Source organism: Onychomys torridus, chromosome 1 (genome assembly GCF_903995425.1).
Source record: "Onychomys torridus chromosome 1, mOncTor1.1, whole genome shotgun sequence".
Classification (NCBI taxonomy): domain Eukaryota; kingdom Metazoa; phylum Chordata; class Mammalia; order Rodentia; family Cricetidae; genus Onychomys; species Onychomys torridus.
This window is the reverse complement of record NC_050443.1, coordinates 23,980,966-24,005,170: the sequence shown is the minus strand read 5'-3', so window position 1 is coordinate 24,005,170 and position 24,205 is coordinate 23,980,966. Positions and strand designations below refer to the sequence as shown.

At 45.9% G+C, this 24,205-nt stretch overlaps 1 protein-coding gene across 6 annotated transcripts; it reads left to right on the top strand.

Moving 5' to 3' along the window:
• Positions 1–10,825: 10,825 nt before the first annotated feature.
• Positions 10,826–22,478, top strand: C1H19orf12 (chromosome 1 C19orf12 homolog). 6 transcript variants are annotated; one of them, XM_036176569.1, is made up of 3 exons: positions 10,826–11,033; positions 15,617–15,786; positions 20,709–22,478. In XM_036176569.1, the coding sequence occupies exons 2-3, from the start codon at positions 15,627–15,629 to the stop codon at positions 20,972–20,974; spliced, it is 426 nt and encodes a 141-aa protein (XP_036032462.1). In that variant the 5' UTR covers positions 10,826–11,033; positions 15,617–15,626; the 3' UTR covers positions 20,975–22,478. The 6 variants fall into 6 exon arrangements, with proteins under 6 accessions (XP_036032462.1, XP_036032478.1, XP_036032468.1 ...); XM_036176575.1 differs by lacking the exon at positions 10,826–11,033 and adding an exon at positions 11,041–11,126; XM_036176556.1 differs by lacking the exon at positions 10,826–11,033 and adding an exon at positions 11,139–11,301.
• The last annotated feature ends 1,727 nt before the right edge of the window (positions 22,479–24,205 follow it).

Sequence of the window (24,205 nt, the reverse complement as noted above, 5' to 3'; positions counted from 1 at the left end):
CCAGAGAGTGTCTGCTCTTTTTATAGTTTGCCCCACAATCAACTTCAGAGCATCTGTGTAGGGTGGTGTATGCTGGCCTAATCGTTTCTCCAAATAAAGTTCTCTTTGCCGTAGTTTGGTCTCATAAACTCTACAGTATGTGGCATAAAGGCTTTGACACACTCCAGTGTGGGGTCTAGTCTTCTACACTTTGGTTAATTTGTATGCATGAGAATACAGCATCATTTTGGGTGTAGTTTTCAAAGAAAGTATTAAGGGCAAGAATTTGATTTTAAGTGATGGGAAGGAAAAAAAAAAGTGTGAATTTAGTTCCAGACTCTAGAAAGGAGGAAAGAAGATGTTATATTCCTGTTTGAAACATTGTAAATCACTCTAGGATGGCCCCCAAACTTCTTGCTCTGTCTACCTGTTCACAAAATGGCAGGAATTTCTCCATTATGCTCAGATTCCTGAGAACACAAAATCTCAGAAATGCACTCAAGCCCTGTGTAGATAGAAAATTGTGCAAATTGGTGGGGTTTGATGCATCAAAAACACCCTAGAGGTTAATTTTATTGATTTGTTGTTTTTACATGTGTATGAGTGCATTTATGTATGTTTTTGTGCATTATGTGTGTGCAGTAACCCAAGGAGGCCAGAAGAGGGTGTCAGATGCCCTGGAACTGAAGTTACAGACTGTTGTGAGCTATTGGATGAAGGTTTAAGGAACCAGATCCTGGTCCTTTGTTGCAGGATATTTGCTTACATTGTGTGAAGATGTAGCTGTTTAATAAAGAGCTGAATGGCCAATAGCTAGGCAGCAGAGGTTAGGTGGGACTTCTGGGCAGAGAGAGGAACCTGGGAGAATCTATGCATGTGAAAGACGGTGAGACAGGGGAAAGTTGAATATACAGAATGGAAGAGAGTTAAATAGCTACTTGGCAGAATGTAGACTAATAGAAACAGAGTAATTTAAGTTATAAGAGCTAGTTAGGAACAAGCCTAAGCTAAAGGCCAATCTTTTGTAATTAATGTCTCCATGTCATTATTGGGGAACTAGCAGTCCCAAAGAAAGCCCTACTACAATCCTTTGTGAAAGCATTAAGTGCTCTCAACTGCTGAGCCATCTCTCTAGCCCCATCAAAATATCTTTGTTTTGTTTTGTTTACTTTTTGAGACAGGTTTCTCTGTGTAATACCTATGGCTGTCCTGGAACTCATTTTGTAGACCAGGCTGGCCTTGAACTCACAGAGATCTGCCTGCCTCTGCCTCCCAAGTGCTGGGATTACAGGCAATGGCCACCACCTCCCAGCTGTGCCACCACTGCCTGGCCAAAATATCTTAAAGGAAACAAATTCTACTCTCAAAAAAAAAAAAAAAAAAAAAAAAAAGAAAAGAAAGAAAGAAAGAAAGAAAGAAAAGAAAACAAAAAACCCTGTTTCAAAAAACAAACAAAAAAAAACCCCACAAAAAACCCACAAAAACCAAACAAAACACACACAAAAACAAAACAAACAAACAAACAAAAAACAAACAAAAAAAACCCAACACGAATCTTTTGTAACTGTTTGTTTTGCAAATATAACTTCAGAGAGGCAGGCCCCTTCCCAAGTGCTTTCCAGTTCCACTCACCCCCTTCCCCAACCCTTTAATTGCTTTGTTGACTCTCTGTACCCCCTGCAAAGAAATTCTGGGCCCTAAGAAAGTTCAAGCCAGGTGGGGAATGCACTCTCACCCCAGCCCAGAAGAAAGGAAGTTGGTGGCTGGCTCGCCTGTGCATCCTGGCAGGGTGATTATCTCAATAATAAAGGACAGAAAAAAAAATTATTTCGTGTAAATAAAACAAAAACCCGGCAGTGGTTCATTAATGTCATTGAAACGGCGTGCAAATGACAGGATGAAACTTAGCAGACAGCACCTTGGTGCAAACAACAGGCATTGTTTGGGAACGTGGTCCTCATTTGTTTCAAATTCACAGACACGATTTCCTGGGTGTATGATTGTCCCCCGCTCCCGCCCCGGACAGCGAGCCTGGGCCCTTTGTTTCCCAGGCTTGCTGAGTGGAGCCGGTGCTGCGAGTGTAGCTCCCCTCCCCCAAACACCCCCTACCCCCCCCCCTCACCCCCCGCACAGATGCCGCCCAGCTTTTGTTTTAGAGGCCGAGATATGGAGAGCAGGGCACAGTCTCCCTCCTTCCCACCCGCCCCATTGTCTACCGCCTGGCTGCAAGTCGCTTTGCTGCCATTGTGCAAATGGTGACTTTCTGCAGCTATTTCAAGGAGCTGTTTAACATATATCACTTGGCTTGCAGAGGTCGGTCTCCTTCGAGCCCCCAGCACAACAGCTTGCAAAGTGTGTGCCTCTGGTTCCTAGAGCAGTGTCCTGCGGAGGGGATTTAGTCCTTAGAGAAATCAATGGGGTCGGACTGTCACACACCAAGAAGGTAGCTCCTCCCCACAAAGGAATCTCATCTCCGGATGTCCTGTTCCAGACCTGAACACACAGAGTCTCCAGCTGCAGGGATGGCAACATGGGAGGGAACTCTGGGCCTTCATGTGTGAGAGAGGTTTTCCAGTATCAACTAGGTAAAGAATGGCACAGGAAACCTGCACACATGAGGTGGCTGATGTGTTTCAGTCATGAAGCCAGATGTAGACCAGGGAGTAATGGAGCAAAGTCAGGGGAAAGTGCCCCTGCCAGTCACATCAGATGACCTCAAGAGCTGTTGGTTCACTGTTGCCCCCAGGGACCCTGCTCTGATTATGGCCCTTGCAAATTCCAAAGTGCATTCCTTTGGAGGGCTCAAACAGTAGGACTTCAATGCTGGATGATGCTCTGTTGTTTTTCTACACTGGTTGTGTGTGTGTGTGTGTGTGTACATGTCCTCAGCCTTCCTGTACCCAGAGCACCCTGTTTGCCCTCCAGGGTCCTTTCCCAGTCCCCACTTGAGCTGGTATGATGAGAAGAGCAGAGTACCAGGAGACACTGTTCTGCTTTGATTCTGTTCCTAGTGGTGTGACAATGGGTACTCCTCCTTCTATTCACTGAGCAGCCTGCATGGGCTGGAGAGATGGTTGAGCAGTTAAGAACACAGAAATCAGGTGACCTGAGCCTAGTACCCACATAGGGTGGTTCATAATCACCTTTTACTTTAACTCCTGGGGGTTTGGAGGCCTGTATCATAGGCACACACACCCCATGACCTCCCACTAATGTTATTTGCAACTGGGGTTGGGGTGGCTCTGTGCTTCCCAGGACCTAGAATCTGGCCCTCCATCTGCATCTCTTGATTTAGCCTGCAGTGGGTTCCCCTAGGGACAGTGTGTGAACGGCATAAGGTTCTCAGAGTGTAGTACTGATGTGGACAGATATTTGGGGACTTTCTGCAGTCCTTATTCTCTTGTGGGAAGGATGAATGGGCTAAAGACAGAATGTGTCGTCCAGGATTTGAGGCTCTTCCTTCCACTGCCACCTATGATGGTCAATTTGAAACGTTAGCTTGACTGGTCTAAAAAACACCTAGTGAGGTGGGCATGGCGTGTGGGCCTGCGCACAGGAGAATTTAAGCCTTAGTTTCTCTTTTACTAACGACAGAAAAGGCTCACATGTGGCAGCAAACAGCCCTTCAATCTTAACACAACCAGACATTTATCCCCCCTAGTTTTTAGAGACAAGGTCTCTCTGGGTAGCCCTGGTTGTTCTGGAACTCACTCTGTAGACAAGGCTGGCCTTGAACTCAGAGATCCATCTGCCTCTGCCTCCTGAGTGCTGGGATTGTACTTTTATTTTTTATTCAAACTATACTACAAAGCAGGGCCTGAGGGCTTGCATTATTGATATTCTTAGCCCTGGGGAGGCTGAGGCAGGAGGATCATGGGCTCAAAAACAGTTTAGATTATGTAGTCAGACTCTGTCTCACAAACCAGGAGGGGGAGGGAGCATGCCGTGACACACACCTTTAATTCTAGTACTATGGAGGCAGAGGCAGGAGGATCTCTGTGAGTTTGAGGACAGCCTAGTCAACATAGTGAGTTCCAGGCTGGGACTTCGTAGTGAGACTCTAGGGAAAGAGAGGGGTGGGGGAGAGAAGAGAAGAAGGAAGAGGAGGGGAGAAGGAGGAGGGGAAAAGAGGGAGGGACAGGCAGGCCTGATGATGGGGGTGGTTTTAGTGAGGCAGACTTCTGGGAGTGTCTGTAATGGTATTCTCAGAAATATTTGTATTCTGAGGACTCAGACCTAGTTACTGGACCAGTCCCTCAGTGGCATTATTAAGAACTGGCAAAAGGCAGAACATAGATGGAAGAAGTGGTCCTGAGGGCCTTTTATCTTGGCCTGGCCCCTCCCACTTTTCCTCTGCCCCTCATTCAGCAGAACCTGAAGATTAGCCTCGGCCATGTGTTCTCCCACCATGATTGCCCAAAGACATGGGCCAAGTGACAAGACTGAGCCCCCAAAACCGTGGTCCAAACATGCCATTCTTTAAGTTTTTCTCTTTGTCACAATGACCCAAAACCTGGACTAACAATTCATCCCTCCAAGGAGACCTACTTCCAAATCCCAGTTTAAATCCTCAGCCCCAGCTCTTCTCCAAGCTGGGTCACCCTCTGAAAAGGGTGTTGCCTACTCTGAGAGCACCTCTGACATTTCTATGTCTCTATTGTCACTGATTGTTTTCCTTCTCAAACAGAGCTTTTAGCCTTCATTTATTCCAAGGATGGTGGACATCTCTTTAGCAATACTTCTGAAATTATGCAGCATGCTGGGTGTGCCTGTAAGTCCAGCTTTTAGGAGGTGGAGGCAGGGAGATCATGAATTCAAGGCCAGCTTGGACTACATATGAAGTTTATGCTTCAAAAATATCACACACAGGGCCTGGAGAGATGGTTCATCAGCTAAGAGCATTGACTGCTCTTCCAGAGGACCTGGGTTCAATTCCCAGCACCCTACATGCTGTCTGTAAAAGTCCTAGGAGATATGACACCTCCTTCTGGCCTCAGGCACCTGTAGTCATGTGCATATATACTCACACACAGACTACATATAATTAAAAAATAATAAAGATAAGCCTTAATATAAAAACACACATACATATACCCCCCACACACAGAGAGAGAGAAGAGGTACATAACTGATCTAGATGAACCAAAAACTTTATATTATTTATTTTATGTGTATGAATATTTCACCTGCATTGCCTTCATGCCTGGTGCTGGGGTTGGTCAGAAAAGGCACCAGATCCCTGGGAACAGGGATTACAGGTGATTGTGAGTTGCCTTGTGGGTGATGGGCATTGAGTCCAGGAACTCTACGAGAGCAATAAGTGTTCTTGATTGCTAAGTCATCTCTCCAGCATCTACTAGGTGAAAAAAAATTAAAGCTTACTGGCCAGGATGGCTAGCAAGTAAATACCACGAGTGACCTCACAGTATGTATCTGAAGCAAAAGAAAGCATTCTGCTATTGAAGAAATTCTCAAACCAACTAGGGCTTAAAAATGCACCCATTGCAGCATTAAAATAAAACTACTTAGGAAAAAAAGGATTTCCATCCTATGAGCAATTTGAAATAAAAACTTCAGAATCATAAGAGTGACTCTACCATAATTTTCTGTAATAAAACATCTATTATAACAGATATAGCAATACAATAAAAGTCTCATTGTTCCAGAGACTGTATCATAACTGAAAAAGGATAATTATAGAAATACTTGTGTGAGAATTGCATGTTCAATAGAACCATTGAAACTCATTGTTTTCATACTGAAAATAAGTCTTCCGAGTGGGAAACTCTCCTGCACCCTCTGAGAGGAAGGCAAGGTGGATTCCATGAGCCCAATCTTTTACGGCATTGTAATCTTCCAAAGTCCCTTCATGTCCATCTATGACACATTCCCTGGGACTCATCCAGGAGTCAGCTCTAGGCCATATTTGGAAAGCTAAAATTTATTAGTGGGGTTTGAAGTAGGCTCTAATTGTTTTTCCATTCTTAAAAAAAAAAAAAAATACTAGCTGGGTGTGATGTTGCATGATTTCAGTCCTAGGACTTGGGAGGAAGAGACAGAAGGATAATTACAAATTCAAGGCTTCCCTGGTCTATATAGTGAGTTCTAGGCCAGCTAAGGCTACGTAGTGAAACCTGTATCAATCCCCACCAAATAAAACAAATTTATATGCATATATTTACTGTATGAAGGGCTACGTTTTGTGACATTTTTGTTCAAGAATATCATATACTTGAACCATATTCACCCCATTATCCTCTCTGGTGCCCATGCTGTTCTGGTTCCATGTCTCAAATAGTTTCCTTTCTACTTTCATAGAGTATGGTTCTTATTTTAAATTAAATTTTGTTTTTATGTGAATGGGTGTTTTCCCTAAATGTATGTCCGTGCATTACTTGTGTGCCTGGTACACACAGAGGCCAGACGAGGGCATTAGATCCCCCGGAACTAGAGTCACAATGAGTTGCCATGAGGGTGCTGGAAATCTAACCCAGGTCCTCTGGAAGAGCAGCTGGTGCTCTTAACTGCTGAGCCATCTCTTCATGCCTTCATATCCCCCCCGCCCCTTTTTTTCTTTGCAAGATAGACGCTGTGTAGCTCAGGCTGGCCTCAAAGTGTTTTTTGTTTGTTTGTTTTTTCAAGACAGGGTTTTTCTGTGTAGTTTTGGTGCCTGTCCTGGATCTTGCTCTGTCTCCCAAGTGCTGGGATTAAAGGTGTACACCACCACTGCCCGGCCTGGCCTCAAAGTTTTAATGATCCTTTTACTTCAGCCTCCCAAATGCTGAGACAATAGGCGCATGGCACCACTGCCTGGCACTCTACATTCCTTCATCAGACAGATTCAGGTGCAACAGAGCTTTATTGAGTTCATTTGTAAGTTCTCCCTTGGAATCCTCAGGATGCCTTGTAGACACCAGTCATTGACAGCACGCTGGTGCAGCTGGTCTCCTGTTCTTAGTGGACACAGCACTTTTTTGTCTCTTTCTTCATTTAGTTGCCACAATAAGCCCAGATTGTTGAGAGCCTAGGTCCTTGTCTTCACTTCATACTTGAGGACAGTAAGGATGAGTTGGGAGCCAGCCGAGGGCTTTGTTTGGAAGCTGTATTTGCACTTTGCCGTTTCTTTTTAAATGTGACGTTGGGGAAAGTGATAGGAATTAGAGAGGAATAAGGGATTATAGAGTCTGCAAGTCATCTCCTGTCTCCACTAATGATTTTTAATGTCCCACCTTGGGTAAGATGGCACTTGAAAGGCTGGGGACCTGGAGGAGATTCAGGTGGTGATGATGGCTGAGGGAGTCATGGCTGTGCAGGGAGGGAATAACAAAAATCCTGGCAGTGATGACAGCACATGGAATGCCACGGCAAACATGCAGACTGATGCTAAGTGGTGACAAAAGGGATGTGGTAACTGTCTATGGAAATCTGAAGGATGAATGATGAATTAACCTTTAGAAGGGTGATGGAGTCCAAGGCGAGATTGTCATCAGTCTCCAAACCATCTTGGCTCTGACAGCACTTTCAGAGTCAAGATCTCCCAAGACTAGAGTGTCAGTGGTCCTCATGCACACATCAAGCTTGACTTAGGCCTGGCCTGAGGATTCTGTTTGTGTCCTCTCCTGGAGTAAGTACATATCTGTCAGGCACATGTGCAGAAGTAATACTCACAGCTGGCATTTTGTGAGTTCCTGGTGTTATGGGTTTGTCTTACTTTTCTATTGCTGTGATATAACATCATAACCCAGACAACTCTTAAAAGAAAGGGTTTTTATTGGGCTTACAGTTACAGAGAGTTAGCATTTATGATGGCAGAGTAAAGGCATGTTGGTAGATGACTAGAGCAGCAGCTGGGGGCTCACTTCTTTTTATTTGTTTTTTAATTAATTTTTGTTTGTTTGTTTATGTTTGTGTGTATGCATCTGAATGCAGTTGCGGTGGAGGCCAGAGACATCAGATTCCCTGGGACCTAGAGTTAAAGGTGGTAGTGAATCACCAACATGGGTGCTGGGAACAGAACTTAGCTTTTTTTCCTCTGGAAAAGAGGGAAGTTCTAGCTACTGAGCCATTCCTTAGCCGCAGAGAGCTCATATCTTGGTTGACAAACAGGAAGCAGAGAACACATGGAATGTGTTAACAGTCTTCTGAAACCTCAAAGCCTGGCCCCAGTGACACACCCCCATCAACAAGGTCACATCTCAGAACAGTTCTACCAACTGGGGACCAGGTATTTAAACATATGAGCTTGTGGGTGCCTTTGTTATTCAGCTACCAGACTGCACTGTCATCTTCCTGCACAGACATGAAGTTCCAATTCTGTCACTGTATATGTAACCTTATTTGAAAGTAGGGTCTTTACGGATGTAATCAAGTAAAAATGAGTCACAAAGGTGGGCTCTTAGTCACCATAGTTTGTGTCCTTATAAGGACAAGGGAATGGAGGAGATGGCCCAGTGGCTAAGTGCTTTCTGGGCAAGTATGGGGACCTGAGTGTGAATTCCTAGCACCTATGTAAAGAGCCAGTCATGGCTACATATGACAGGGGCTCCAGCATTGGAGGTGTGGACAGAGACAGGCAGATCCCAGGAACCGCCTTGTTGAAACAGCAAGACAATGACTGATTCAGTAAGAAACCTCAACTCAATGCAATAAGGGAGAGTGTCTTAGATAGGGTTTCTATTGCTATGAAGAGACACCATGACCATGGCAACTCTTTTTTTGTGTGTGTGTATGTGGTTTTTCAAGACAAGGTTTCTCTGTGTAGCTTTGCGCCTTTCCTGGAACTCACTCTGTAGTCCAGGCTGGCCTCAGAACTCACAGAGATCCACCTGGCTCTGCCTCCCAAGAGCTGGGATAGAGGCGTGTGCCACCACCACCCAGCCTTGGCAACTCTTATAAAGGAAAGCATTTAATTGGGTGACTTACAGTTCATTGGTTTAGTCCATTATCATCATGGCAGGGAGCCAAGTGTCAGGCAGGCAGACATGGTGCTGGAGAGATAGCTGAGAGTTCTACATTTTGCACAGGCAACAGGAAGTAGTCTGCCTCTGAGTGTCTTGAGCATATATGAGATCTCAAAGCCTGCCTCCACAGTGACACACTTCCTCCAACAAGGCTACTCCTACAAGGCTACACCTCCTAATAGTGCCACTCCCTCTAGGGGCCATTTTCTTTCAAACTACCCACAAAGAGCAATAGAGGAAGAACTCCCTATGTCTTCTTATTCTGGCCTCTTCATGTACACACAGGTGCACCAACTCACATGCATGTATATGTATGTGTGTCTGGTGCATGCATGTGATCATGCACCTGTGTGCACCAGATAGCAACAGAGAAGATTAGCACTGTAAGCCAATGGTTATCGAAGACTGGTGACTTTACCAGAAGCTAAGAGCTAAACTTAGTTCCTTCAAGCTGCTGTAAAAATAGCAAGGATAGGGGACTTAGTTTGGAGACCAGGAAGTACAAGATTAAGATACCAGCAATTTCCATGTCTAGTGAGACCAAGCACCTCATAGTTGAAGGAAGGGGACAACAAGCTCCCTGGGCCTCTTATATGAGGTCACTAGTCACTGCCATTCTTAGAACCATTATCAGTAGCTTTCAATGTGTGAATCTGGGGTTGGGAGGGGAGAGGGTTGAGACGGGGTCTCCATATTCAGCCTAGGCTGCCTCAAACTGTTGTTTTAGTTTTGTTGTTTGAGACAGGGTCTCACTTATGTAGCCCTAGCCCTTCTGGAACTCTCTATGTAGTTCAGGCTGGCCTCAAACTAGAGATCTGCCTCCTGAGTGCTGGGATTAAAGATGGGTCCCAAGTGATGGGACTACAGATGTACACCACCTAGCCATCACAGCCTCAGCCGCTAGTGAACTGTGTGTGACATTTCTAGCCTTCAGCGTGATCATTTTATAACTTCGTTCGTCATTTGTGTGAATGCCTCTCTTCTCCACTGAGCTTTCTTGCTGCTGCTCCCTGCATTCTTAGGCAAAGGAGACAATAGTCCAGTTCTCTAACATGCCACCAGAGGGCGCTGCCCTCGGGGGGTGGGGGCACCGGAGCGGCGACCATCTATTAGCCTCAGTTAACTGGTTCTTGAAAGTAACCCAAACTCAGGCACGAAAACGGACAGTTTTCCACTCCAGTCAGGAGAATCTTGGTATTAAAAGGCTTTCCAAGCTTTCTCACAAGAAGAAAAAAAATGATACAAATAGGGGTTGGAGAGACGGCTCAGATGGCTTAAGAACATTGGCTGCTGCTCTTCCAAAGGTCCTGAGTTCAATTCCCAGCAATCACATGGTGGCTCACAACCATCTGTAAGATCTGATGCTGTGCAGGCGTACGTGTATATATAAAATGAATAAATCAATTTAGACTTTTCATGGGATATAGTCGGTCATCTGGAGGCTCGCTACACTCCCCAGGAAGAGGGTACAGACTGGAGTCCACACTTCCAATTGGGTGGCAGCCCAGCCCAGCCCCACTGAACCGTGCCTACTCGGCAAGACTTCGCTCAGGGTTACAGTTCACAGTATTGGGATATCTCAGACCCCTGCTGCATTTTCTACGCCCAGGAATCGGGGGGGGGGTGGGGGGGGGTGGGGGAAGGCCCAGCGCAAAGGGTGCTCAGAGAGGACTTTCCCAGAGCGACCCGGGTTCCTAGACTAGGTATAGGGTGGGGTAGCTGAGGTGGGGGTGAGACGCAGCGGGTCCTTGGGACACAAAGTTCTCTCCAGGGTCATCACAGGGTTCCCGCTTCCAAGCCATGGTCTCGGTCTCGGTGCCAGCCAACCAGACACTGGGGCGGGGTGGATGCGGGGGAGGAAGGGACGCGCTCCTGAGCCCTCAGGGTTCTTCCCCAGGCCTAGCCCAGCTTGGGGACCCCGACCCGCGGGGACCTGGAGCAACGGCGACCCGGAAGGCCCGGGGAGCCGGAAGGCGGGAGGGCGGAGCCAGGGCGGCGGTGGCCTGTGAGCACTTCTCTGGCGCTAGCGGAGCGGAGCCGGAGGAGCGGAGCCGGCTTCTTGTCCCCGCGGTCCCAGCCACCAGCACGGTAAAGGTGCGTTCAGGGAAGCTAGGGTCTGCGGAGCTGGTCGGGAACTCCACGGTGCCGGGCACACTGCTGTTCGTCTTCACGCAAGGAACTGAGGCCGTAAGCTGAAGCTCTGAGGTTACCAGCTCCGCGCAAAGCCAGCGTCAGCACCGGTGTGCGGGAGGGCGCGTGCGCAGTGCTGGGAGGGGACCTGCGCACTAGCTTAGAGATGGTCAGGGGCTCAGAAGGCCAGATTAATTGGAGTTGTGGTTGAGAAGCGTTCTACTATGACTAAGTAAGTAGATAATGTGCATGTAGGCAGGGCTGAAGGTCCGGGCAGAGGGCATTGCGCTGCGGAGTGCGCGAGTGCCTGGTGTCAGCCCCTGGTTAGCCCAGTCTGAGAGCTATATGGTGAACCTACCACTGATGCCTTCTCGTCTTACAAGTTCTGATTTTTGAACTGTCTGTCCTCCTACCATATCCTTTCCAGCACGTGTGCCAGCACGCTCTCGATGACTTCTTATTTTTAAATACCAACAGTCAAGTAATTTAAAAACAACTTTGGTGGAAGAACTGGATGATGAACTTTACAAGAGGCCAGATTGCAACCTGGAGTCTGTAAATTCCAGAAAGGGGAACGAGATAATGACTTCTGGCCAACGGCCTGTTCTCCATTCACTTTCTGTTTCATTTCTCCCCCAGTACACATCGGGAATTGGAATTCCAGCTTTGTCTAATGTTGAGGTGCATGTTAGCTCTGAAGCCTTCTCCCTTGTCCTTCACAACTTAATTGAACTCAAATCAGGCTGCTGTCCAAAGGTTTGACTTTTCACCTTCCCACTAGTCTGGGTGACTGTAAAACATCAGAGCACATTGTGTTAGCATCTACCTTCCCTATGGCTGGCAGGGGGACTTCCAGTGATCAGGACCTGGTTTGAGGACAGCATTATTGAAATAGTTGTACTACTGTGGAAAGGACCTGTCTCCTGCATCCTCATCTCTCCCCATCACTTACAGACACAGGTGGCCCTGGGATGGGAGGAGAAACAGGGCATATTTCCTTTCAATTTCTTGAGCCTGAAGAATGAAGGAAATGAAATGCTTTCACAGGGACTCAGGAGCCGGGCTCACAAACCTTTCTTTCACAACAAATGCCTGTTGTTCCTGTAACTTCTGATGTTATTCTTCCAGAAATTTAAACCAGCCTTGCCTTGCAGCCACAGACTGCAGAAGCCCAGCTGGAGTGGAGCTTTCCTTGTCCAGCTCCCCTGCTCCCTGGCACATGCTAAAGAGCCTGGCTTGTCCTCTTGCACTGACTTAGCTGGGCTAGGTGGAGATTGAGAACAACATGTGCATGTTGGTACCTTATCTGCTCCATGGGTTTTGACTTAAAGTTATCCAGAACAGGTTTGGAGGTGCCTCTGAGTAGATAATTGAGGGTGAAATGGGTAGGTACATTAGCCTGCTCCCCTTGTCCACAGTTTTACTTTCTGTAGTTTCAGCTAACTGCAGCCAAATATTAAGTGAAAATTTTCAGAAATAATCAATTCATGAGTTTTAAATACCTATTTAAGCTTTAAATCATGGGTTTTCTAAGTAGTTAGAAATTTCATTCTGTCTAAATAGTGTCATGAAATCTCATGCAACCCTGCTCCATTCTGCCTAGGATTGAATCTTCCCTTTGTCCAGTATATCCACAGGGTATACCCTACCCACATGCTAGTCACTCAGTAGCCCTCAGCTGTCACATTGTGGGTGCCCAGTGCTTGTGCTCAAGTAATTTTGTTTTACTTAATAAAGGCTCCAAAGCTTGAGAATTACAATGCAAAGGAACCAGGGCATAAAAGCTGGAAGAACAGGTTAATCAAGCTTATAGGCATCTATTGAAGTCTCAGAAATATTCTTTATGGATAAGGGGGCGCTACTGTATGCATCTCTGCCCTACCTCTTTCACATGCATTGTCTTGTTATGCAAAAACCATGTTGAGAGTGCAAATCCATTATTCTGCAGAGAAATGATATATGGAGTGGTTTCTGCGTGTTGATGCTTTAGGATGGGAATGGCACAAGCCTTGTGCTTCTGAGCATGGGTGGTGTCCAGCTGTCTTTTGAGACCTGGGCTGCACCTGGCCTTTTCCAATGTAACTGACAGATCAAACAAAAAGCTGGATCTGCACCAAAGCTAAACTAGGAAGTGGTTAGGTACTGTACGGGATGGGAGTGGGGTGTCTTTTGAAAGGAAGGCATTCATCTAAAGTTTATCAAAACGGATAAAGAAGCCAGAGGTGATGGTTACAAACCTATAATACCAGGGCTTAGGAGGCTGATGCAGAAGTACCATGAGTTCCAGGCTAGCCTTCTTTACAGCAAGTAAAGAAGTCTCAAAAGGGGGGGGGGGGGGGGGTGAGAAAAAGGGGCTGGAACACAGCATACTTCTTTCTCTTGGGAGTGTTCAGGAGTTCTGAAAAATAGCCTTTGTGACAATGTGGTGGCTCCATGGGTTCCTTAAAGGGCTCAGAACTCCCAGAGCCAAGAAGGCAATTTTACATTGAGAGATTCTGATTCTGCATACTTCTTGGGCATAGAGAGAAATCAACCCACTGACCAAAGCCCAGAATAACCCAAGGCTGTTGACAGTAGCCTAGGACTTCCTCAGCAAGGTCCCTCAGCTGACAGGTCCCTCAGCCTCATGGGAACAGGAAGTGTGGGAGTCTTCTAGAAGTGTCAGCTCTGCTGCCTTTTCTCCCCAACCTTGTGAAGTGGCCTGTCAGTATGTGGGCTCTCCTTAACTACCAGTCCCTCTATGGGGCACAGTACACCTTACCTATGGCTACGCCTTTGCCTATCACTTCCCAGCCAGCATGGCAATGTGTCCTGACTCTAGCAAGTTGTTCACAATCATTGTTCTTAAGGGCTCTCCATCTATCATTTCATGTACCTTGCAAGCCCCTGGAAGTCTCTTGTTATTTTGAGACAGGGTCTTGCTCTGTAGTGCAGGCAAACCTGGATCTTACTATGTAGCCCAGGCTAGCCTCAGACTCGTCCTGATCTTTCTTCTACTTCCTAAATGCTGAAATTTTAGCCATGAGCCAACATGCCAATTGCCAAGCCCCCAGAAATCTGATTTATTTTGTTCTGTGATGGCTTCATCTTGGTAACTCATATTATTCCTGGTTTCTTTTCTTTCTTTCTTTCTTTCTTTCTTTCTTTCTTTCTTTCTTTCTTTCTTTTTTAAAGATTTATTTATTTATTATGTGTACAGTGTTCTTCCTGCATATATGCCTTCATACCAGAAGAAGGTGTCAGATTCCATTATAGATGGTTGTGAGCCACCATGTGGATGCTGGGAATTGAACTCAGGACCTCTGGAAGAGCAGTCAGTGCTCTTAACCTCTGAGCCATCTCTCCAGCCTGTTTTCTTTATTTTTAATTAACTAGTCATTGTTTTATTTTGGCAGAAAGTCTAGCTATCTAATCCAGGCTGGCCATGGGTTCATAACTCCCCTGCTTTAGCTTCCCAAGTATCAAGAGTATAGCCTGTGCTAACATACCTAGGTCTTGTCTCTGCTTATAATGTCTCAACAGGGTCTGCAGTGACCTCGGCTCTTCTCAGTCAGTCATTCTGCATCCCTTCTATGTACCCTTTACCAGGTCCACCCTCTTTTTATCATTGGGGCTCAAATTCAGAGCATTTTTCATAAAGAACTACATTTTCAACCCCTTTTTGATTCCATTTTAAAGCTAAGTATCCATCCAACTCCTGGCTCTGGGTTACCAAGCAGGCACATGCCAGTGTGGCCTCAGAGTCTTGTCCTTTCCCCCCACTTCTGGCTTGGCTCAGATACCTTGTCACATGCAAGAGTTCATATGGCTGGGAATTTCCTGTCCCTGCCAGACTTTATATGTTGAAGGTTGCAGGTGCCGCTTGAAAGGCTGTTGGTGTGACAGAGGTCAGGCTTAGCTTGCTAGAGGACTGGTAAAGCCTGTGGCTGAGGTTGCTTCCTCATTTGTCAGGGGAATCAGAGGGCAGAAAAGACCTTTCATCCACTCTGCTGTTCCCATTTACCTGTTAGCTGATGCCCAGCTTCTTGGCAACAGAGAACCACACAGGGCTGTGTGCCCATTTGGCATGCACATGGCCAAGCAACTCTTCTTTCGAAGATGTTAGAAAGTGATACATTTGGGTCAAAATACTCATAAGCTCGTTAAAATTCTCCCTTTTAGCCATAGAGTACAATGGTGCTCTCCTGGTATCCTGAGGCAAAAGCCTGAGGCAGAAGGATTATGGTCTGGAGTGTGTAGCAAGGAAGGCCTTATTTCAAAAATAAACAAAATAAAACCAACAAATAAAAAAATGGGGGTTGGAGAGAAGACTCAGAGGTTAAGAGCACTGGCTGCCCTTTTATAGGACCTGGGCTTGATTACCAGCACCTGCAAGTTATCACACAACTGTCTGTAACTCCAGTGCCAGGGGATCACTGGCCTCCAAGGGCACTGCACACATGTGGTACACAGGCATATATGCAGCAGAACACCTGTATACAGTATTTTTTTAAGTACATAATTGAGCAAACACTAAAACCACTTATCTCTTTGAATCGTCTTTTAAGGTCTGACAAGATGCCCATCATGGTAGATGACATTATGAAGCTTCTGTGCTCCATTTCCCAGGAGAGGAAAATGAAGGCGGCTGTCAAGCACTCTGGGAGGGGTGCCTTGGTTGCAGGGACAGTGGCCTTTGTTGGCGGTTTGGTTGGTGGCCCACCAGGAATTGCTGTTGGTGAGTGGGGGTGTCTTCACATGTATAGCCAGCCTTGGTTCAGGCCTGTAATCCCTGCCCTGGGGAGGCAGGAACACGGAGAGTTTAAGGATAGCCAAGCTACATATATGTTCTAGGCTTCTGGCATGCTTGAGAAACCACAGGGAAGAATGACCTAGTAAGTAAGAATGGTACCTACCACATACCCCGTGTGGGGAGTTTCTAAGGCTCAGTTGCTTCTGTGTGTAGTATGTTCTGTCAGAACCATAGCTTCCATGTGATACAGGTTTCCCTTGGCCTTGGTGTTTGAATCTGTTAGACCTGGGACGTACCTTTCCTCCAGGAACCCACTGGTTCTGCCCTTTCCCTAGAGATGTGTTCTTGAGAATATAGGTATTGGGGTGTCTGGGTCCTCCAGATGTCTCCTCCATATGTCACTGTTACCATGTTACCTGAGAAGGGAGCCAGAGAAACTACATTTGCCAAGTTCCTTCTATGATCAGTTGCTCACAGCATGACAGTGTCTTAGTTTGCTTTCTTTTGATGTAAGAAAATACCATGACTAAAAGCAACTTGGAGAGGAAAGGGTTTATTACAGCTTATAGTCCATTATGAAGAAAAGTCAGGGTGGGAACTCAAGGCAGGAACTGAAGCAAAAGCTATAGAACACTGCTTGCTCACTCTGCTTTCTCCTGAGATGGCCACCACAGACTGTTCAATACAGTTTAGCTGGCATCCCTACCACAGGATGGGCACCTGCCATGTGCACTGGATCTTTACTGACTACTGTTGTGTACCGACAGCCTAGGGGACAGTCCTTCTTTGACTCCAGTCTTCTAGAAGCTTTTGCTAGGTGATTTTCAATCCTCACATGGTAACAGGCTAGGCAGAGGGAATATCTTTAGCATTGAGTGTTTCCCTGCTTGCTGACAAGTGTGTCCACCCCTCCGACCCCCAGCAGAACATTGCATTCTATGAAAGCAGCATTTCATGGAAATGAAAATGCATGGATGGCCCAAACCTTCACCTTTTGTGTTTCCAAATTCTGTGAATTCAGGAGTCCTAACTTCAGCTTCTTCCCACAAAAGGAGGAGACAAGCCCATTTCTTGTTTCCCCAGTAACACCCTTGCATTCCCACTCCTAAGTGCCCAGGGGAAGCCTGATTGGGGCCAGTTTATCACATAGCTGTGTGCTGTCTCTGTTGTGGGAGACTATGTTTTATTCACATTGAGTAACGGCAGATAGTAGAATATATAGGGACTCGCTGCTTCTGGCCCCGGTCATCGGTGGTTGCTTCATTTCCCCTGAAAATTCTTTGTGCATCAAATGTCCTGATAACCCTCTGCATTATGTACTTGTGTAAATCAAATATTGGTTTAATGTGAAGAGTTAATGCAGATGTGTGTAGTACAGTCACCTCAAGAGGTTCACTGGTGTCAGGAGGAAAAGTTCAGTCAAACTTGTGAGTGAACTGGTTTTCTTTCCCTGGAATGCCTCTTTCCTTTAGAGAACAGTATTAGGAGCTAGAGGAGCTGTCTGCTTCCAGGGCAACCCTGCTTGGAGTCAGAAAACGTGGGTGTCGCTCTCTGTATTCTGAGTCTGGCCTACAAGTGGGTTCTCACTAAGCTGTGTTGTCTGTTTATTTAATTAAATATTTATAAGGTTATTTTATGTGTACGGATGTTTTGCTTTTATGTTATGTCCATGCACTATATGCATGCAATACTCACAGAAGCCAGAAGAGGGCATCAGGTTCTTTGAACCTGGAGTTAAGGATGGTTGTGAGCCTCCATGTGGGTGCTGGAAATCAAACATCAACCCTCAACAAGAGCAGCCAGTGCCCTGTTCTTAAGCCAACTCTCAAGTCCCACCCACTTTTTTTGAGCTATGATCTATGTACCTCAGGCTGGTCTGAAACTATGTATTCCAGATTGGACCTCAAAACTGAGATCCTCGTGCCTCAGCCTCCAAAGTGCTGGAATTACAATCATGGTGTCCCTAGCCTTAAAACAAACATTTCATCCTGGAATACTATTATATACATGTAGAAGCAAAGATTGTACAGAAAAAATCACCGTGTGTCCCTCTCCCACATTTAGTTGCAGTGGGAATGTGTTCCATGGTACATTGTGGGGACCAGGAAGTCAGCACTAATGCAGTACTATGAACCATTTCTGTTTGACCAGACCTTGCACAATGGCCTTGTTTTTCTTCAAGTTGCTACTTTTTTTTTTTTCCCAAATTTTGAGACAAGGTCTTACTATGTAGCACTAGCTGTCCTAGAACTCACTATGCAGACCAGGCTGGTCTCAAAGTCACAAAGATCCCCTTGCCTCTGCCTCCCAAGTGCTGGAATTAAGGGTATGCACCACCACACCCAGCTGACACTTTGTTTTAATGACCCCATTTTCCTTAGTCTCTTCTGGCATGTGACAGTTTCTTAGGCTTTCCTTTTCATAGTTGGGGGTGAGGGAGGGAGTGGTTGGCAGGTGTTTTATAAAATTCTCAGTTGTATGATGTGCTTCTCATGAGTCTTGGAAGGAAGCACCTCAGAGGTGACATGTCTTCTTTATCAGTCCAGGGGTACATGACATCCTGTGGCATCTCCAGTGAGACTGACTGTGGCAACTTGGTCAAGGTCATATGTACTGTTTTTTTTTTTTTTCCCCACTCTAAAGTTTCTGTTTCTCATCCCATATTCTGTTCTTTAGAAATGACTCACTAAGTCCAGCCAGGCTCATCTGTGACTATCTGATTGCTGATACATACAATTCATGGGATACTTTAAAGGTGCAGATCTGATGTTCCCAGTGGCAGCAGCTGGTTTACATACAACAGCAGGTTTTCCTTCAGGCAGGAACCTAGCTTCCCAGACCACCACAGAACCTTCTGCCCTCTCTACCACTTGTTATTTTGAGAAAGAGTCTTACTATTTAATCCTGGCTGTCTTGGAACTCACTATGTAGACCAGGCTGTCCTCCAACTCACACAGATCCACCTGCCTCTCAAGTGCTGGGATTAAAGGGGTGCCACTAAACTCAATGTTCTTCTCATCACTTTGGATCACTTAACCATTGTCCTTAAAGGTTCCTTAGTTTGACACCTCTGTCCCTAGAGCACCTCCTCTCACCTTGTGTCATGCACATGGCTTGGGGACATGGCATTTTCCATCCTATATGATCTTCAGGTTCCATAACAGCATGACTTAACTTTAGCCAGAAAGTTACATTTAAAAACAATATTTATGTCTGGGAGGTGGTGGCGCACGCCTTAATCCCAGCACTCCGGAGGCAGAGCCAAGCAGATCTCTGTGAATTTGAGGCTAGCCTGGTGTACAGAGCAAGATCCAGGACAGACACCAAAACTACACAGAGAAACCTTGTCTCGAAAAAACAAGACAAAACAAAACAAAAAAACCCCACCAATATTTCTAAACTGGGCAGTGGTCATCCACACCTTTAATCCCAGCATTTGAGAGGCAGAGGCAGGTGGATCTCTGTGAGTTTGAAGCTAGCCTGCTCTACAGAGTGAGTTCCAGGAATGCCAGGGCTGCACAGAGAAACCCTGTCTTGAAAAAAAAAAAAATTACAAGTAAAAACTGAAAACAATGTTTCTATCTGAGGATATATCTCAGTGTTAGAGTACTTAGCTGGAACTCTTGAGCCATCCTCCCACCCCACCCTACAATACCAAGCACCTGAAAAAAATGAAAGCAGAAATCTAAAAATAGTGTTTCTAGCTGGGCTTGGTGGCTGGCACATATTTGTGATTCTCAGCTGGGATGCTGAGGAGCAAGAGTTCTAGGCTACCCTGGGCTACTCAATAAGACTTTGTCTCTAGAAAACAAAGCAAGAGAAAGTAAAAGTGTTTCCATTTTTGGAAAGAGAAGTAGTAATTATATTAGCTTTTGTCTTGTTTTTGTTTTTGAAAAATGGAATCAAAGGCAGTCTCCAAGAGAAACACCTTGCTTGCCTTCAGGGTCATTTCCCATGTGAGTTATCTGGGAATTTACTAAGCTCAAAGGCAGGTTTCCTATCAGCCACTGATTTTCCATTGACTTGAGACAAGCTTGAGTTATTTTGGAAGGGGGACCTCAATTGGGAAAATATCCCTACTAGGCTGGCCTGTGGGCAAGCTTCTGGTGCATTGTCTCGATGACGACTGATGTGGAAGAGCTTGGCTCATTGTGGATGGTGCCATTTCTGAGCTGTTGGTTCTGAGAGTTTTAAGAACGCAGACAGGGGGCTGGAGAGATGGCTCAGAGGTTAAGAGCACTGACTGCTCTTCCAGAGGTCCTGAGTTCAATTCCCAGCAACCACATGGTGGCTCACAGCCATCTGTAATGAGATCTGGCGCCCTCTTCTGGCCTGTAGTCATACATGCTGTATACATAATAAATAAATCAATCTTAAAAAAAAAAAAAAAAAACGCAGACTGAGCAAAGTCAGTAAGCAGCACCCCTCCATGGCCTCTGCATCAGCTCCCAAATCCAGGTTCTTGCCCTGTTTGCATTAGTTCCTGCCCTGACTTCTCTCAGTGATCCAGTGTAATAAACCCCTCCCCAAGTTGTTTATTGTCATGGAAACAGCTCAACCTCTCTGCCTCTCTGCAAGTGGTTTCCCAGAAGACTGACTTCCCTCTCAGCCCTTCTTTTGTGAAGACAGATTGTTCTGGGAATCGCAGGGGTGGGAGTGTTCAGTGAGGTGGGGAGGGTGAAGTGGAGGTCATGGGGAGGGACATGCATGGGTGCCAATTACTTGGGCCGAATGGACTAGAGACCATATAAACCTTTGTCCCGCTGACTGCCTGGCAGAAACTGAGCTTGCTGTGACCTGTTCATGAATGTGCCCACTTGTCATGACAGAGGCTGCATTCTCCACAAGAAACCAAGGCCATTGTTCGAGAATGAGGCTGACTAATTGAGCCTTTCCTTGTTTTCCAGGGGGGACTGTTGGGGGCCTGTTAGGTGCCTGGATGACGAGTGGACAGTTTAAGCCTGTTCCTCAGATCTTAATGGAACTGCCCCCTGCCGAACAGCAGAAACTTGTTAACGAAGCCACGGCCATCATCAGGAACTTGGACTGGACAGATGCTGTACAGCTCACTGCTCTGGTCATGAGCAACCAGGCCATGCAGCAGAAGCTCTTGGCCATGCTCACCACCTATGTCACCAAGGAGCTGCAAGCTGAGATCCGCTATGATGACTAGGCCACTCCCCCCTGGGGGATGACTTTCATTTGGATGATTCTATAGCTCCCAGAAGATGACCAGGGAATGGAGGATGCCTGGCATGTACCTCTGCACATCATCAGCATTGACTGTATGCTGGAGTATGAGTACATCCTGTTGGACTGTCCCCTGCTGAAGAGGCTTTGGCCATGTATGTATGGCTGTGTGTGTTATGGAAAGGTACAGGCTGTTGGCATCCACAAACAGCTTGGGAGTCCTCTTGATCCTGTAGGTCTAAAAGAAGTTCTCATGTTGGCTGGCCAACTGTGCTGGATGATCCTCTTCCTGTGAAGGTACCTCTAAGTATCTGTCAGAGGATTGGACTCCCTTAGGCTCTAGGGTCTTGGGGTTTAGAGCCAGAACTTGCCAGGACTGTGCTTACCTGCTGAGTGTTCCCCTTCTTCACCCAGGGACTTCTTAGTGGTCTCACAATGACAGTGGTTCCTACTTTGAGTGAAGCCACAGATACCAGGCAGTCTCTATACTCCACCATTGTCTATGCCCCAGGGTCTCTTGAGTAACTTTGGTTAAACTTCTAGAGTCTTTTGACTTCTTATGGAAAATCATGGCACTTATTATCTTTTACTTTTATTGCCAATTCTGGATCCTTTTTATTCTCTACACTTTTGTAGTCTAAGTTAATTAAACTCCTTTTTGTTTTTCTTACTATGTTACCTGGGCTGGCCTTGGACTCTTGGGCTCAAGTGATCTTGCCACATAGCTAGGACTGTAGGCTTGTGCCACCATACCCAGCTTTACCTCAAAGACTGTTCTCCACGCCACTTTATCTAAGTTAGTTCTTCCATGTTCTCTATCCCAGCTCAGTTTCCTCTGGGCATTGGCTGCAATCTACAATTTTCTTGTTTGAAAAGACAAAATTAACAATGAATTCAGTTCAAAGATCCTGACTGAGCTAGGTGCTGTGATGCACACACCCACAGTCCCAGAAAAGTGAAAGGCCAAAGCAAGAGCATCATTGAGCCCAGGAATTCAAGACAAACCTGGGAGATAGAGGGTGGGGTCATTCCTCATCACCTTACTTGGCTTTTATTTGCAGTCACAGAATGGAGATGCAGTGAATGTTCTGATGTGCTAGAGAGAGGAGGCTGACAGAGGAGGCCAAGGGAAAGCAGAAACAAAAGCACTAAGTTTAACTAACCCACGGGTAGGCAAGCACCTTATCACCCTGGATGAAACTGGCTGTTTAGGGATTTGGCTAGCCTCTCCTAGGTTTCCCTAAGGGACAATGGCTCAAACCTTGGAACCTAGGATCTTGGATAAGCTAGGTAGATTCCACCAGTGAGCCCCAGCTCTCCTGTCGTAGAGCCAAGACAAGTGCTGTCTGTACTGCTAAGCCTGGTCCCAGCCCTTGAGGGGCTCAATTTTGGTTTGGCCAATTGGTCCTAGTGCTGGAGCTCAACCAATAACATCATATACATTTTATTAAACATTTGATACTTCTTTAAAAAAAAAAAGATTTATTTATTCATTATGTATACAGAAGAGGGCGCCAGATCTCATTACAGATGGTTGTGAGCCACCATGTGATGGCTGGGAATTGAACTCAGGACCTCTGGAAGAGGAGTCAGTGCTCTTAACCTCTGAGCTATCTCTCCAGCCCTGATACTTCTTTTTATCCCCTATTGGAGATGTGCACTCAGGGAGGGAAGGAGCTGTGTGACTTTTTTTTGTTTTTGTTGAGATAGGGTTTCTCTGTGTAGCTTTGCACCTTTCCTGGAACTCACTCTGTAGCCAAGGCTGGTCTCGAACTCACAGAGATCCACCTGGCTCTGCCTCGCGAGTACTGGGAATAAAGGCATGTGCCACCACCACCTGGCTGAGCTGTGTGTCTTGATCACCCCTCCCATCTCCAGCTTGTTCCTGCTTGGCACCATGGCTTTTATGGGGTGGACCCTCAATAAATATTTATTTTTAAAGCTATATACTTTATGTATTTCTGTTTTATTTATTTGTTTGTTTGTTTGTTTTACTTGGTTTGTCTGCATTTATGTAAGCACAGTATATATGTGTGTGATTCCTATAGAAGCCAGAAGGGGGCTCTGGACCTCCTAGAACTGGAGTTACTGACAGTTGCAAGCTGTTGCGTGGGAGCTGAAAACTGAACCCAGGCTAAACCATCTCCCTACCTCTAAGTGTTGTTTTTTCAAAACAGGGTTTCTCTGTGTGGTTCTGCTTGGCTTCAAACTCATAATCCTCCTGTCCCAGGCTCTTGAGCCATGAGATTACAGGCATCACCAAGCCAAGATCTATAATTTTTGTTGTTGTTGTTGTTGTTAGAAGTCTTTAAATTCTTATTGTTTCTGTTTTATTATTTTGAGACAAAATCTTATGTAGCCCAGGCTGGCCTCCAGTTCTCTGTAAAGCCAAAGATAACCCTGAACTCTTGATCCTCCTGCCTCCACACCCACCAAAGGTTGGGATTATTGGTGTATCCCCCTATGCCAGGCTTCAGTAAATATTTTGGGAAGCCATTGTTTTGAAATCACTAGCTATGGAACTTCTCCAGGAAGAAAATGTGACAAAGAAAACCTGGAATCAAATTTCAAGCTTCTTTAAGCCCCTGAGCTACTAACCGTAGAAGCCAGAGCTTGGTCTGGCATCCCTAGAACCCAGAGTCCTCCCTCAAACACAATGTGGGAGCCCCCCAGTTTTCATGAACAAGTTTTGAGACATGTTTTCCACATGAAATATTTTTAGTAAGATGTATGCTGTCTCTGAAGTGTCAGGGAGGGGTTGTCCCAACCATGGACAGACAATATTTCTATCCCTAGGTCTTCCCTGATGTTATTTATCTCTTCTCTGCGAATATCATCAAATTACTAATAAATGATTTTTCCCTGAAAAGCCATCTTCCATGTATTTTATGTAAACCACTTTAAAGAATTGAAACCTTAACATAAAAGGGAAGGTTGTTTCATTCGTGACTTTATAGGGTGGGTAAAAGCTGCCCAGCCCAGCTCCTGATGACTGACAGCTTACTCAGGTCAGCTTCAGCCATGTTGCTGCATGTCATGCTTAGCCTCCTCCAGCCATCTCTGCCCAAGTCTGGTGCCTGGGACCCAGATTCTGTCCATGGCTACAGGCCCAGAATTTCTGCAGCCAGAGGTGGTTGCTGGACTGAGGGCCAGCTGAGAGTGCAGCCCCTTTGCATGTGTTAAGGAAGCCTCCTGTGGACTTCACCTAATGGGG

Bases quoted from the DNA above. Each gene is read 5' to 3' on its own strand.
- C1H19orf12 (XM_036176556.1), top strand. The intron at 15,787-20,708 runs GTGAGTGGGGGT...CTTGTTTTCCAG, and splicing joins CCCACCAGGAATTGCTGTTG to GGGGGACTGTTGGGGGCCTG.